The sequence below is a fragment of the Hippoglossus stenolepis genome, chromosome 1, assembly GCF_022539355.2.
Source record: "Hippoglossus stenolepis isolate QCI-W04-F060 chromosome 1, HSTE1.2, whole genome shotgun sequence".
In the NCBI taxonomy this organism is placed as follows: domain Eukaryota; kingdom Metazoa; phylum Chordata; class Actinopteri; order Pleuronectiformes; family Pleuronectidae; genus Hippoglossus; species Hippoglossus stenolepis.
The window spans coordinates 9,032,834-9,047,011 of record NC_061483.1 but is presented as its reverse complement, the minus strand read 5'-3'; the positions used below and the strand labels follow the sequence as shown (position 1 = coordinate 9,047,011).

General features: G+C 42.9%; 1 protein-coding gene across 1 annotated transcript in view; it reads left to right on the top strand.

Moving 5' to 3' along the window:
• Window positions 1–14,178, top strand: part of LOC118111866 (protein TANC1) — a 30,629-nt gene that overhangs the window by 4,248 nt on the left and 12,203 nt on the right. The window contains exons 4-9 of the mRNA XM_035160607.2: window positions 152–433; window positions 6,109–6,225; window positions 6,785–7,075; window positions 7,880–8,007; window positions 10,858–11,089; window positions 12,042–12,208. Of these exons, the coding sequence (XP_035016498.2) occupies window positions 152–433; window positions 6,109–6,225; window positions 6,785–7,075; window positions 7,880–8,007; window positions 10,858–11,089; window positions 12,042–12,208 (1,217 nt within the window). The remainder of the gene's footprint in view (window positions 1–151; window positions 434–6,108; window positions 6,226–6,784; window positions 7,076–7,879; window positions 8,008–10,857; window positions 11,090–12,041; window positions 12,209–14,178) is intronic.

Sequence of the window (14,178 nt, the reverse complement as noted above, 5' to 3'; positions counted from 1 at the left end):
CAAAAACTCGTTGAATGATGGGTTTTGTGCGAACAGCGGGATAAAACACTGTATTTCATTGTTTATCCAGTACATGTGATTTGTTGCAGCCGAATAATTTTCTCTTTTTGGCTACTTGACTAAGTCGTATTTTTTTCTTTGTGCGGCTCAGCAACCACCACAAGTTCCTCTGAGAATGAGGAGCGCAGCGCCTCCAGTGAGGTCCTGACGAAGGACGAGGGCCCGGTGGGCGGTGCTGGTGTAATGGGCCATGTAAGCGAGGACCGCCACGTTGGGCCCACGAAGGACAATCTGACCGCCCACCCAGATGAGGCCTTACCTAGGACTGACATCATGGAGCCCAGGACGCCACCGGCTCCAAAAAGGCCCCTCCCACAGCACCACGTGCACAGCACTTCCTCCCTCGTGATGCCTCGGCCAAATTCTGTGGCAGGTGCGTTGAGGTTTTCTCTCGGTGCCTTCACCTGTTACTATGTGAGCGAGGTAATGGTTTGACAAGTCCGCCCACCAGCGCCACCAAAGCTCACCAATTAACACGTTGTATTTTCCAAAGTAAACCGGCGGAGACACCAGGAAGCCGCTGCTCCCGGCCAAGAAACAGTCCCACACACGAACCCCCCTGTGAAACCACGACGTGATCGTTTCTACACTTCCACACTTTTGCGTGGATAAAATTCAAACGAGACACATTGTGTTAATTAGTGAGCTCTTGAGTGAGTCGCTTAAGCTTCCATTACGCTGAAGATGAAGTAGATTAATGAGCGTGTGAATGAGACAGCTGTGACCCGCGTGATTAATTAACACACCGATAAATATTGACTGAATGACAAACTGATTGAATGGATTGTTGACTTGGCATTTCCCAGCTATTCACCCTGCACACAGAGAGAGAATGCTAACTTTAGCTTCACCGCGCCACGTGCCGGTGCTGAGGCTGGATGCACACAGTGAGCCGCACCAGTTAAATGTCCTCCGAGGCCTCGAGTTGTCATAAAAATACCCCCTCACCGCCGCCGCCGCCACTCCTCCCTCTCCAGTCACGATCTTTGCTGGTGCACAAGGCTCTTTTTCTTCCCTTAGATGTCAGTTCATTTGTGGTGGGAGCAAAAGAAGAGATTCCCCAAGGAGCGGATTCACAGTAACGCCTGCCAGTTTCCCCTGTCAGCTGGTGCTTTCATTTAGGCGCTCTTGATGAAATTCAGAATAAAGATGAAGCGACTCTCGCTGCGGCCGCGAGAGTTTCGCTCCACACTCATGAAAGAGTAACGGTGGTGCGTGTGCATTATGGCACGCGTTAAGACGACAAGAGACAAAAATTTAACTTTCATTATTCCCAGATGGAAAGATTTTAAAGCAGCAATATTGTCAGGCCACAACAAAGAAGAACACACTGTGGTTAAGAATATAATGAATAGAGGTTTCAGAAGCATCTGCTCCGGTAGTTAAAATTTGCTGTCTCAGAAAATGAATGATGTAATGAAAATACAGCCGCAGAGATACAGCAACAGAACGTCAAGACAAAAATAAATGAACGTAGAAGATGTTAATTACAGTCTGAGCATATTCCTTATATGTATGTAAAACTGCAGATGTTCAGGTTTAATTTAGCAGTTAATGAATTCATGATTTAAACAGTAGAGTAGATGGCGCCTGCATCACAGCTCATGTTCTCAAAGCTCCCTGAGATTATGCTGAGTTCTGCAAGTGCAGGTGTACAAAAGGTAATCGAGGACAGTTTGTAGAATTAGTCATTAGTACAAGTCACCTGCCTCATCAGCCGCCGAGTGGCCTGAGACTGGAGCCAATATGGCAAGAAGCTAAATGTACAGTATGGTGGCAGTCAGTAGGAAGAGCACCTAAAGAAGCCTGTTGGTTTTCTGGGAACAAATCAGGGGCTTAATATGTTTGATGCTTTCAACATAAAGATGGAGCCTTTCACCAGGGTGATAGATGCTGCACGATAAGAGCCTGTTGTAGGACTCTAAGCAGAAGGTCAGTGGTTCCATCCCTGGCACTTCAGTCTTCACTGCAAAGTGACCTTGGGCAAGATAATGAACCCCAAATAGCCTGTGATTGCTTAGTGCTGGCGTATGAATGGTGATAGAAAAAAATACACAAGTGCTGTGTGAATGGATCAATGCGACTTGTGCACTAAAGCACTCTGATTGGTCAATTTTATGGGAAAGCACTTCTTAAAATAGTCCATTTACCATTATTAAAGCACCAGAGAATCCCATTTTCAACAATCGGACAATGTAAGAAGGCAAAGGAGGTCAATGGGCGGTCTATCATGGCGCCGTTTAAACACACGTTTGACCAACTGCGAGTCAGTCTCATCCGTCAATCAACTCGTTTTATAACTGATTAACACCAAACTTACCAGGTAAATAAATACTCAAACATCAGTGTGACAAGAAAACTGCCTCAAATGACAGAAACCATCTTTGAGAAAAAATTAATTTATCATCTAGCCCACTTTGACATTTAAGTTTGATCCCGGTGTGTTAAAGTAATACATTTTGGGAAATATGCTTATTGGCTTTTTAGGGTTAGATGAGACCATTATAGTCAATTGTGTCTGTGCAGGTCAATGGCTTATGTACAATCGGTTTCACTGTATATATTCTTACGCTGTATTTATTCTGGTTACATTGTATAAATTGGTTCTAGTCCACCCATATGTATTTTTAAAATATTTTGTATATTTCCTTGCATTTATAAGTATTGCATGTTTACTTAATATTACATATCTCATGTATATTTTAGTATGTCCCTTTTTTCTGCTGTAATATGGCAGATTTCCCCGTTTTGGGACTAACAAAGGACTTTTATCTTATCTTATCTTATCTTATCTTACCACTCTTACATTTGTCCATTAAGTTTAAGCAAAAAGCTAGCTTAGCATAGCTAACTGGAAACAGGGTGGAACAAATAGCCTGCGTCTGGAACATCAGCTTCGTCCAGCATCTCTAACGCTCTCTCAAATATAACAGTGGTATCGATCTTCTCATCTAACTCTGCCAAAAAGTAAATAAGGGTGTTTTCTGAATGTCGAACTGTGCTTTAAGGTTGAAAAGGTGCGAGATGAGTTTCTGAGGCTGATGCCATATAAAGGATGCGCGAGGCTTGGTCCGGGGCTGCGGAGTTGACCTTTAACGTGACAGATGATCAACAGGGGTTGTAGGGTAATCAACCACACAGTCATCAGCAGGGAACAGAAAGATTGGCAGCGGGGTAGGTGGTGGCGGACAGGGTCCCATCAGGCTGGACTCGGATGAGCTGTCCCTGTGTCAAACCGAAAACTGAAAACATGTTTAACTCCTTCCACTGTGTCTCTGGTCCAGTGAGCCATTTGGCCTGGCTGCTTTCTCATCCCACTCCACACCTCCTTCACACTGTTTAGCTGCAGACTGTTCTCCATCCTCTCACTGCGAAGGTTCTTTCAATCCTCAGTCCTCCACTCCAGCTCTGGCTCGACAACTACTGCAATATCCTCCGTGTCCCCAGTCCTAAAAGCCCTCCTCTGGATGTTGAAAGGGACTTTGTGTTTTTCGGTGTTCCAGGGTTTATTATTTGCTGGTACCTGATTTTTTTTGTCCTTTAACATCACCATGTTCACACTGTAATTGATGTGTCTTGCCTCAGGGAGCCCCTCATTGTCCTCCTGGTTCTCCACAGAGCAGGTTTCATTCACACATGCACAGATGCTGGATAAATCAGAATATGATCTGATCTGCCGAAGTGTTGAAAACCTGTGAGTGCCGTATTATTTTCAATTAGCTCATCTTCCTGTTCTAGAAAAAATTAAGTAAGAAGTTCAGGTCCGGTAAATGAAAGTCAGTGGCACACGTATGATTTGGTGATTTGTCCTGACGGAGGGTATTTAAAGATGCTGCTGGCCAGCATCTCCAGGCTGTGACCATAATTGCTGCCTCAAAGCCTTAAGCCCACAGCAGGTCAGAGATTGTGCAGCGGCTCCCTCAGATGCTCCGAGATTACCAGCGGCTGCATCTAACATGTACGTGTACATGATTGTAGCAATGTGAGGTCATGGTCTGTCCAGGGGCTGCACTTTCTTGTCTGCTCTCTGTTGGGCCGCTCCATCTACGGTATTTTATAAATGAGTGCAATGTGACTCAGGCCTTTTTTTCATCCCACTCTGGAGGGATTAGAGGCAGCAGTAATGCCAGATTTTCAGATTTAACTCAGGATTGGTTTTTTTTATATGAAAGCAATGAATGAATGAAATGGGCCTGTCTGTGACATGTCATTGTAAACAAACTCTTAAAAATAACAATCGCTCTCCTGTCAGACTATTGTTTTCATGCAGTTTGAGGTTTTTTTGGCTATAATACTTGTATATTTTGATAAAAAATACTTGTTACTGTTTCATCACTTGAATGCAGATGTATTACAATGCAGTGATATTCATAAAAGCAAACCTATATATACAGAAAACCAATTTCATGACCAACCCAAGAAGTCCCAACAAGCACAGACACACAGCGACTGTAAAGCTGTTTTTCTCTCTCATGCCTGGATCTGGATCTATAAACGGCTTAGATTAGTTTTCCCTTCTTTAACAGGGAGAAAGAAAACAATAGGAACAGGTGGAGATGACAAAACAAAGGTTGTTCACCCTTTTTCTCGCCAGCCGGTCCAAAGACAGATGAGCACTTGACCAAGAACGACATCTAACTCTCAGAGCCTCCAACCCATCGGAGGAGGTGTGTGCCTGTGAATTCAAATGTATTCAGTACGGGAAAAAAATGTAACTCCAGGGAATTCTGACATTAGTTTCTGATGTTAGTTTCTGGGCTTTGAATCATAGTTAACTTTTTAATTTTAGAATTTGTCCATCTCTGCCGGGTCTCTCAGGTAAATCCTGGCAATGATTAAATTAGATAAAGGCAAAAACTGCCAAAACAACAACAACAAATCCAACAAAAATGATACAAGTAAGATGTAATGAACTGCTGTTAGAGAATCCTGGAACAAATTCAGCCTGACTTAAAACTTCCTTCGCTTCTTATGTGGTGCATTGTCTATGGACATCTTTATGAACTGTAATATATAGAAATATGTTGGAGATATTCTGTCTTCAATGGGCGAGTCCTGCGAGACGTTGTTGAACTGTCCAGGGTGCACTCCGCTTCTCACTCAATGTCAGGTGGGCCTTCAAAGGATAAGCAGTATCGATGATGGATGGATGGATATTTTGTCTTCAACGTATTTTGTCCAATTATCAATTCACAATCTGTTGAATCTACATAATCATTAATGCAATAAATAACCAAACCCCCAGAGACTGCAGGCTCGAAAATAAATGAAGACCTCTCTGACACGGTGTAAACAACATTACAAATGTGTAATGTTTTATTAATACAAAGATTAAATAGTCTTTATTACAGGGCTGTTCCACTGGATGAGGTTTCAGTGCACAGAGCTTTTCATTTTTTTTGTTACACTGTATAATGAAATGCTGTAATAGCAGGAATAGATAACTGATTGCATGAAGCCTATTTCTTAAATGCAGCCTGAACTTGAGTCTGCTAAATGTCTTGAAGACTGCAGAAAGTAAGCCTGGCTGACATGTAAACTCTGTAATGTGAGTGGGTGGGCAGATCGGCCGATGTGGGAGTAAACAACTCTTTTGACTCTTTTTTTGTTTCGGGTTCTTCTGTGCAACATGTTCTTTATTGTATTTATCGCGTCAGCCTTTGTGAGCCTCACTTGTTTGTTGTGCAGAGCGTGTGCAGCCATGTCATTGACAGCGGACACAGTTTTGGGTTGCAGCCCTGCGACGTGTTCCCACTGATAATCACAAATTTGGTGTCCTGAAGTGCAAAACCTTCTGTCATTTCATACTCGAGATTTACAGGACGACCAGATGAGTTGCTTTCTTTTCATCTTTCTTCTCCGCTCAAGGTCATTGAGCATTTTATCATTGAGAGCAACAGCTGTTTATGTCTCCCGTCGCCATGGTTACAATCATTGACTCGCGCAACGAATTTGGCACTTGTGTGGAATGCATGTGTATCTTTGCACATTTGCTGCATCTCTCGCTCACACTCTTAATCCATTCCCCAATCCGTCCTCTGTTTGCAGCGACCAGCTCCACTCGACTGGAGGATTTGGGTTTTCTGGACCACCAAAGGGCCGCGGGACACAGGAGCTCCGTCCGCAAACACTGCACAGCTGGACGCACAAGTGATGACTCCAAAGGTATTTCTGTGGCTTAAAGGGATAGGTCACCCAAAAATAAAAAAAATTCACTCATTATCTACTAACCACTATGTCGATGGAGGGGTGGGTGAAGTGTTTGAGTCCACAAAACCCGTTTTCAGAGTTCCAGGGGTAAACAGTGTCGAAGCCAAAACCAATACAATTGAAGTAAATGGCGACCGATTCTTCAAACGTATAAAAACAACACAAAACAACATTAATTGCCTCCATACTGCTCCTGTGGGGTCAGTCCTTAAGCCCTGACATTCAAATTCGACTGGAAACGCTGGTAAATGACCTCGTTTCCAGTCGAATTTAAATGTCAGGGCTAACAAAAGTGTGTTGTGGACTCAAACACTTCACTCGCCCCTCCACCTGCATAGTGGTGAGTAGATACTGAGTAGATTTACATATTTGGGTGAACTATCCCTTTAACCTTGAGGTGAATTCAGTGTGTAAATACACAGAATCATCTACAGACACACTTCCCAGACAACTTAAATAAATTATACTTATCCATTATTATGTTGCTTTAACTGTTTCCCCTCCATCCATCCAGGGAGGCTGGTGGCGTTCAGACAAGCCGACATCATGCTCAAGCCGCTGCTGTTCGAAGTCCCCGGCATCACCCCGGAAACGCCGTTCGTCGGACGGGATTGGCTGTTCACGCGTCTGGAGGAGGTCCTGAGGAAGACGAGCAACTGCGAGGGGCGCGGCGCTGTCATCGTGGGCAACGCAGGATCCGGCAAGACGGCCATCATCTGGAGGCTGGTGACGCTCAGCTGTCACGGCATGCGGGCGCCACAGGGAGGTCCCAGCATCCCTCACAGCCCAAGCTCCTCCCCTAAATGTAAGACCTTTATTTACAACAGTGTAATATGGTTATACATTCTCCAGTAGGTTCCATCAGCGTCAGATTCTTGTACGATATTGGAGTAAATTTCCACTTTTTGTGAAGGAGTGAGTAACTGGGTCACGCTCTCTTATTCTAAGTTCTCCCCTGAGGTTTCTCTGCTGATTGCAGTTGTGTAAGGGGACTGAGTTTACTGTGGTTCTCATGAGTGGCACTGGAACCGTTTCTTTTGTCCGGAAAATAAAACCAGATTAAGTACTTTATATTTGCATGTTGTTGCACGCTGCGACGTGCTGGGGATTTTAGTTTTTTTAAATAAAACATGACTCAACTGCAGGTGTAAAAATAAGAATGGCCAAAAATGCGACACTAATAATAATATAATAGATATATCACCCTTCAGCCTTTTGCTATATTTAACAGGCATACTCTGATATTACACACAAACATTAAATGATATACTGCGAAAAAGAATCAGTGTGATTATTTTCCATAATCGTATTATTCTGTACTGTGCATTGTCATTTTGATTTAAATTTAACAGAGGCTATAGCATGAGATGTGTACAATCCAGAATTATCACTTTACGCCTCGTGAAACAAACACTCTACTGTCCAATGAGGTTTTGCTTAGTGCCGTCGTTTCCAGTCTTGCTTACAGATGTTCTAATTAATTGCAGCAGTTTAATTGTGTTTCTTCGTGGACTCGTCCTGACGCTGCCGTGCTTTACACCCGAGGCCTCTTCTAACGAGTGTAAATGGCAGCTCTGGGTTTGTTTTTGTTGCTCTGTGCTCTGTGCAGGTGGGGATAAGTCGGGTAAAGCAGGCTCCAAACAGCCAGCGGAATCCCAGCCCAACCTGAGTGCTGCTGCAGGAGCGAGCGATAGTGCAGCACAGAGGAAGGAGACTGTCAGAAGCCTCGCTGCCAAGGTACCTCAAGACACACACACGCACACACACAATCACAATCATTTGTATTCCTCTACTTGTGAGGACTCTTAATTACAAAACACCCCCTGCTGCGCCTCATCTAGTTAGATGAGATGAGACGATCAATAACACCTTCATGTCTGTGCGCTAAATAGGAAGCAGACGCCAGGAGACAGTTCACTTATTTTATCTTAGCTTAGCATAATGACTGGAAACAAACACAGCTCAGTCTTCATTACATTATGTCTTGTTCCTTAAATCTGAATAAAAAGTGGTGTAACCAGAAGCTCACTCTGACAGAGCACATGCCTCCACCAAGTTTATCTCTAAGAGAAAAAAAGATCCCGGATCCACCGGTTTATTCTGATCCACAAAATTCAATGGGTTTGTCGATACCCCACCAATCCACCTACTTTCAATAGACTTAGTTCAGTAGTTTTTGGGTAACAGTCAAACAAATAAACAGTCAAATGGCAATGAAAACACTAGAAGGACACTCAGTAGAATATGTACCTCTGCCAAGTCCCCTTATGAAACCACATTTAAATTCACTAGATCTGTGTTTTTATTACACACTCATAAATATCAGTACGCAAAACATTTTTTTTATCAAGATCCATTAATTATTCTCTAAAAAAATCAATGATAATGTTGAAAAATGCTCCATCTTGCAATATTACAGAAAGATGCTCACATTTCATGGAAATTGGTTCAGTAATTATTGCATAATCCTGCTAACAAACAAACAACTGCATACTTCTGCCCATAACCCCCAAAAGAAATATCTTTTACTGACCAGATGTTAGGAAACTATTACTGAGCTTTAGAGGTGCTGGTAGACAGTGTTACCTTCAAAAGATCAGGCTCGCTGTCCCCCCCCCCTTTTTCCAGTCTTTATGCTAAGCTAAGCAAACCAGGTTGCTTCCAGTAGCTTCATATTTACCTCTGCCAATGTTTTCACCCATGTCCATTTGTTTGTTTGTACCAATTTGAGAGTCTGTGAGAAAACACATTTACCACCTCGAACCGTCACTTTAACCTAAATGTAACATTAAACACACACATGGTAAACAAACACATAAACTAACATAGTAAAATGTCCTTCCGTCCATCTACATTATTGAAGTCAATCCCAGCTGACACTGGGTGAGATAGTAAAATATAATCAAATTTAAAACACACACACAAAATGTGATTCTCTGTAGATCTCGTTATTCACCCTGTTGCTGAGCATAATGACATTAGAGGAATATCCAGATTTAGCTTCTCCTCATGGCTGTTTTTATTGTCCTGGATTTCGCTGTTTTCTTCCTTCCCTCACCTTTTAAGAGCAGTAATATAATACAGCATCATAAACGGCGCTGTGGGGAGCTGCTGAAAGGAGGGATCGGTTTAAATTGATAAACACACCTCAGCGTCTTTGTGTGTGGGGCGGCACGTTTGTGACACGAGATTTGAATGTCAGGTTGTTCTTCTCTCTTTTCGGGCACATGTGGTACATGCTGCTGATTGCATCACACAGATGACATGGAAGCTTCTAAATTTACTAACTTGGCCTCAATAAGAGTTTCCATGGGAACTAGTCAGACTCCTTGTGATGGTGAGGTGGTGTTTGCTCAAAAGCAAAATCACTGATAATGTCATCGTACAGTGTGTGTGGACCACTTACAATCTACAAACCCACGAGTAAATACTATTAAATATGAATGTTTTCCCACAGAAATGCACTCACAAAAGACAGATTACTACTATTAATCCTCCAGACAGTCCCCATTCATCTCAATGGGTTTGAATGTTGTGCCTTTGTTCAGTTTGGCTCCTTTATTGCAAATATAACCCCAACGGTTTTGTGGAATGTTTTATTTCTCAGCCCCGTTTGTTTATCATTCAGCTCGTTGCCTGAATCAACCGAAGTGTTTTAGAGATGCTCTGCAGTAATATGCAGAATGACTGAAGACTAAGTTATGACTCAGCCACCTCTGTTCACGGCACATCTCAGTGTTGTTTTATTCTAACCCTCATTGTTTTTAGATTTGGTGATATTGTTTTTCTCCTCTCGCTTTTTTTTTTTGAAATGTCTTTCTTCTTGAGATATGAGCAGATAAATGGGCTCTGAACAAGACACACACACAGCATCTGAATTGGTGCCATAGATTTGTTCCCCTCAGGTCAGCCAATCTTAAATTGCTTCTTCTCGGAATCACAATCACTCAAAAAGTCAAACAAACACACAATGCTGCAATCAGTGATGGCCCGATATCCGTCAAACAGCCATGAATACGCTGTGAAATCACAGTAATAATTTGCCCGTGGCTCCACAAATGTGAGGCCAATGTGCCTCGATGGCCACCTGGTGGTTGGATGCAGTATAGGTCATAAATCACACCTCCTCGATGTTAGTGGATGGGGCATGGGCATGGGTATTGAAATAGCCTTAAAACACAGGTTGAAGAGGTGTTAATAGTTTTAGGTTTTATGTTCAGACATAAGGTTTATCCTCAGTAACGTTTCAGCAGATTTTACTGCATTAGATGTTTTAACTTCATGATTGGATTTTGAAGCCTGTGTGAAACTGAAGTCTCAAAAGTGCCACAAGAACATTTTATACGTTTCTAAATAGCTTACTCATTTTTTCATCGTCACTTCAGACCAATGTTATCACACACGGGGTTTACAGATCTACTGTACAGACTTTTATTTCCCACTTCTAAAGTGCTATTTCTTTAATGCATTTCTATCCTGACCATTAACAGTTAGTTTGACTTTGTTTTGACATAAACAGAAACAGAAAGCAGCTTTATATTAAGTTCCTATTTTCTTCAGTTCCTCACCTGCGTCTCTCTCCCCCAGGTGGTCGCCTACCACTTCTGTCAGGCCGACAACACCTACACCTGCCTGGTACCGGAGTTTGTGCACAGCGTTGCCGCCCTGCTGGCCAGAGCGCCACAACTCAGCCCATACAGGGAGCTGCTGGTTCAAGAGCCTCATCTACAAAACACACTCAGCCTGCGATCCTGCGTCCAGGACCCCATCGCTGCCTTCCGGAAGGGCGTCCTGGAGCCTATGGCCAGCCTGCGCAAGGGTAAAGAAGTCTACACACACACACACACACACACACACACACACACACACACACACACACACACACACACACACACACACACACACACACACACACACACACACACACACACACACACACACACACACACACACACACACACACACAGACTTTAGACGAATGTGATCTCTTTAAATTTAAAGACAGTTTAAAGTTTTAAATAGTATCAGATTTGAGGTGGAACCTGTCTGCTCCCCTCGCCCTGCAATCAGGGAGCTTGCTGCCATCTCCTGTGTGAAATAGCCTGTTAATGACTCAACGATGGGCCCACAGATTATTTTCCCCTCGTTAAGGTCAATGATTTGAAGCAGTGTAGTGTGTGAAACAGATGTTAGGTCATTTACATAGGAAATAATGAGTGGGTTTTTTTTTGCAAAAGGTGAATCACGAGCATCCCTCAGGATTTCAAGGTCACAAAATACTCCGGGGTGGCCACGAATGTTCCGGACACATTCACCAGCTCGATTCCTCATGAGTTAGTCAGTCAGTTAGATTGATGTGTTATTACGGCCGGGCCCTCCACAGCCTGGGTAGAGGAGTGTTTTGTCTGCTCCATCTCTATTAAGCAGGTCAGTAAAAAATGGAGAGCCCTTGTGCCTAAGTGTATGAGTCCTCACAGGCTTCCAGGGAAACACTGACGGCTCAGATAATGTGAACCATGATGGATATGTTCTGTTCCCAGCTAATAAACAACAATGGCCTCTGGCCGCTTTCAGCAGAATATGATCAATATCAGCAGTTGATGCTTTCCTCAACATTTCCTGTGCTAAAAAAGATGCACTGTTTTTTAAGCCATTAACGACCTAGCATAAAACTGTGCTACATTCTTCTTTATTTTATGCTCTTTAATGTGACACACCAGGTATTTTAATAAGCTTCAAGCCCTTTTTTCTCTTTATTTATGTGTATTCAGAGCGGAAGCTGCCTGAAGACGACTACATCATATTGGTCGACAGCCTTAATGAGGCAGAATTCCATAAACCAGACTATGGGGACACCATCGCCACGTTCATCACCAAAATCATCTCCAAGTTTCCACTCTGGCTCAAACTGGTTGTCACAGTCCGGACAGGCCTCGTGGTGAGTGGGATTACATGCACATAAAAATTGCTTTTTTAGACTCCTGGGAAATTTTGTAAATGTTTATAAATTAATAATGAGAAGAGTAATAATTGACCTAATTCTCTTTAGTTTCTTTCCGGTGCAGTACCACAGTTGACCACCAGTAAGACTGCCTGGTGGCACCCTATCCATCTTTATCATCATATAAATTAGAGATGTAAAGATCAATGTTTAAAATTATTATTATAATTATTATTATTATCATCATTATTATCAGTAGTAGAAGTAGTATTAGTAGAAGTATAAGTAGCAGTAGTAGTAGTAGTATTGTGTATAAGATAACATGAGACTATAGCAAACCAAACATTTCATATTAAAACAATAATGAACATACAAAAATGAATCCAATTTAAATGTATTCCAAAGCAATTTATATTCTCATACACCCAAGTGAGGGAGTGCAAATTGCTATGGCAACTGCTTTAATGTTTTGAATATCCAGTGCTCAGCAACGCATTATACTACTAGTAAATTGATTTTTATGCATGAGTCCAAGAATAATAAGAGAGTGGGGACCACCGGTTATCTTTGTGGAACTGTGTGATTACCAATGAATGAATTAATTTGTGCTTTGGAATCTGAATCAATACCTGGTTCAGTGATGTTGGTCCGATTTCAGTTCGGTGAATTACTGGAGTACCGGTGCCCTGAACCAATATTTGGTTAATGGTTGAAGCCCACCTGTCACCCAGTCTTAGCTGGGATAGGTTCCAGACCCCCAGGCCCTGTTTAGGCCTGTTGGGATGTAGGGATTATTAGGAGAAACAAAGCTGCTGTTATCGTAAAAAAAAGATGTAACCTTTAAATCATTTTAATGTGATGTATAAATTATTTAATTCCTCTTGATTGTATTGGGATGCAGAGTCTCTTCTTTCCTCGCCGCGCCACTTTTATTATTGCCCCTCGAGCAGCTACATAAACATTTATGCCAGGTGAACAGTTTAATAAGATTAGAGCCATCTCGTCGACTAGAGGTGAGTAAAGTGAGGCAATACAATTTTGTAAATTGGTTGAACTGACCCATTGAGTCTCAGCCGCCCTCTCTTCACCTAAATCAGAGATATTCCCAGTACCTGCATCTTCTCTCTAAGCTCCATTCACTGACTGTGTAGTTTTAACGCTGTGGTATAAAGACAATGTGGCTCTCGGCGCCGTTGAGCTCTCCAGTCTGATGTATTTTCTCAATCCGGTCGGTAATCCCACCAACCAGCAGACGCATCTGTCCAGTGCCCAAGCCAAGTCTCCAAATGCTGCATGGATTACTCCCTGAATGGATGGTAATACTACAGAGAGTCTGCTGGGGAGTCTGGAGCTTGACAGGCAGCCAGCCAGCCAGTCAGTTGCATAATTGGATTAGTGTTTGAGAACACACAAAACACATTTGGGGTCATTTTCTTCACGATGCATTTTGAAGTCAGCAAACATTAAATACGTAAAGATGGAAGAGTCCAGCTGTTGTCGCGCCCTTCGTGTCCCAGCCTTTTTTAACAGGAAGTGCTCACTCGTGTGTAACAACCTGGATAACACTCGTGAAAGGTTTTAGTGGAGCGCAGTCCGCGGCCGCAAGTCAATTACTTGTTAGTCAAACCAAAATGTCATTCTTTGTTAAAGAGGAACTGAGCTGCAGTGACACGGGTTCTTTCTGTGATCCGTCATAGCTGGTTCTCGCCGGTGTCGAGCAGTTGAAGATGGCATGAGAGGAGCTGAAATGTGAATCTGAGAGATGCCTGTGAGCAATGTTGGAGCTTGAGTCACTGTCACACCATTTACTGTACTGTATCCCATGGCTCTGTGTGAGTCAGCTGCAACAGCATCTGAGGAACGGCTCCCGGTTTGGGTGCTTTTAATTTGTCCTTTGCTAATGCACCAAAGACACGCCACCTACAGTTCTGTGAATGCTGGGGTGTGCGTGCCCGTGCGTCAGTTTT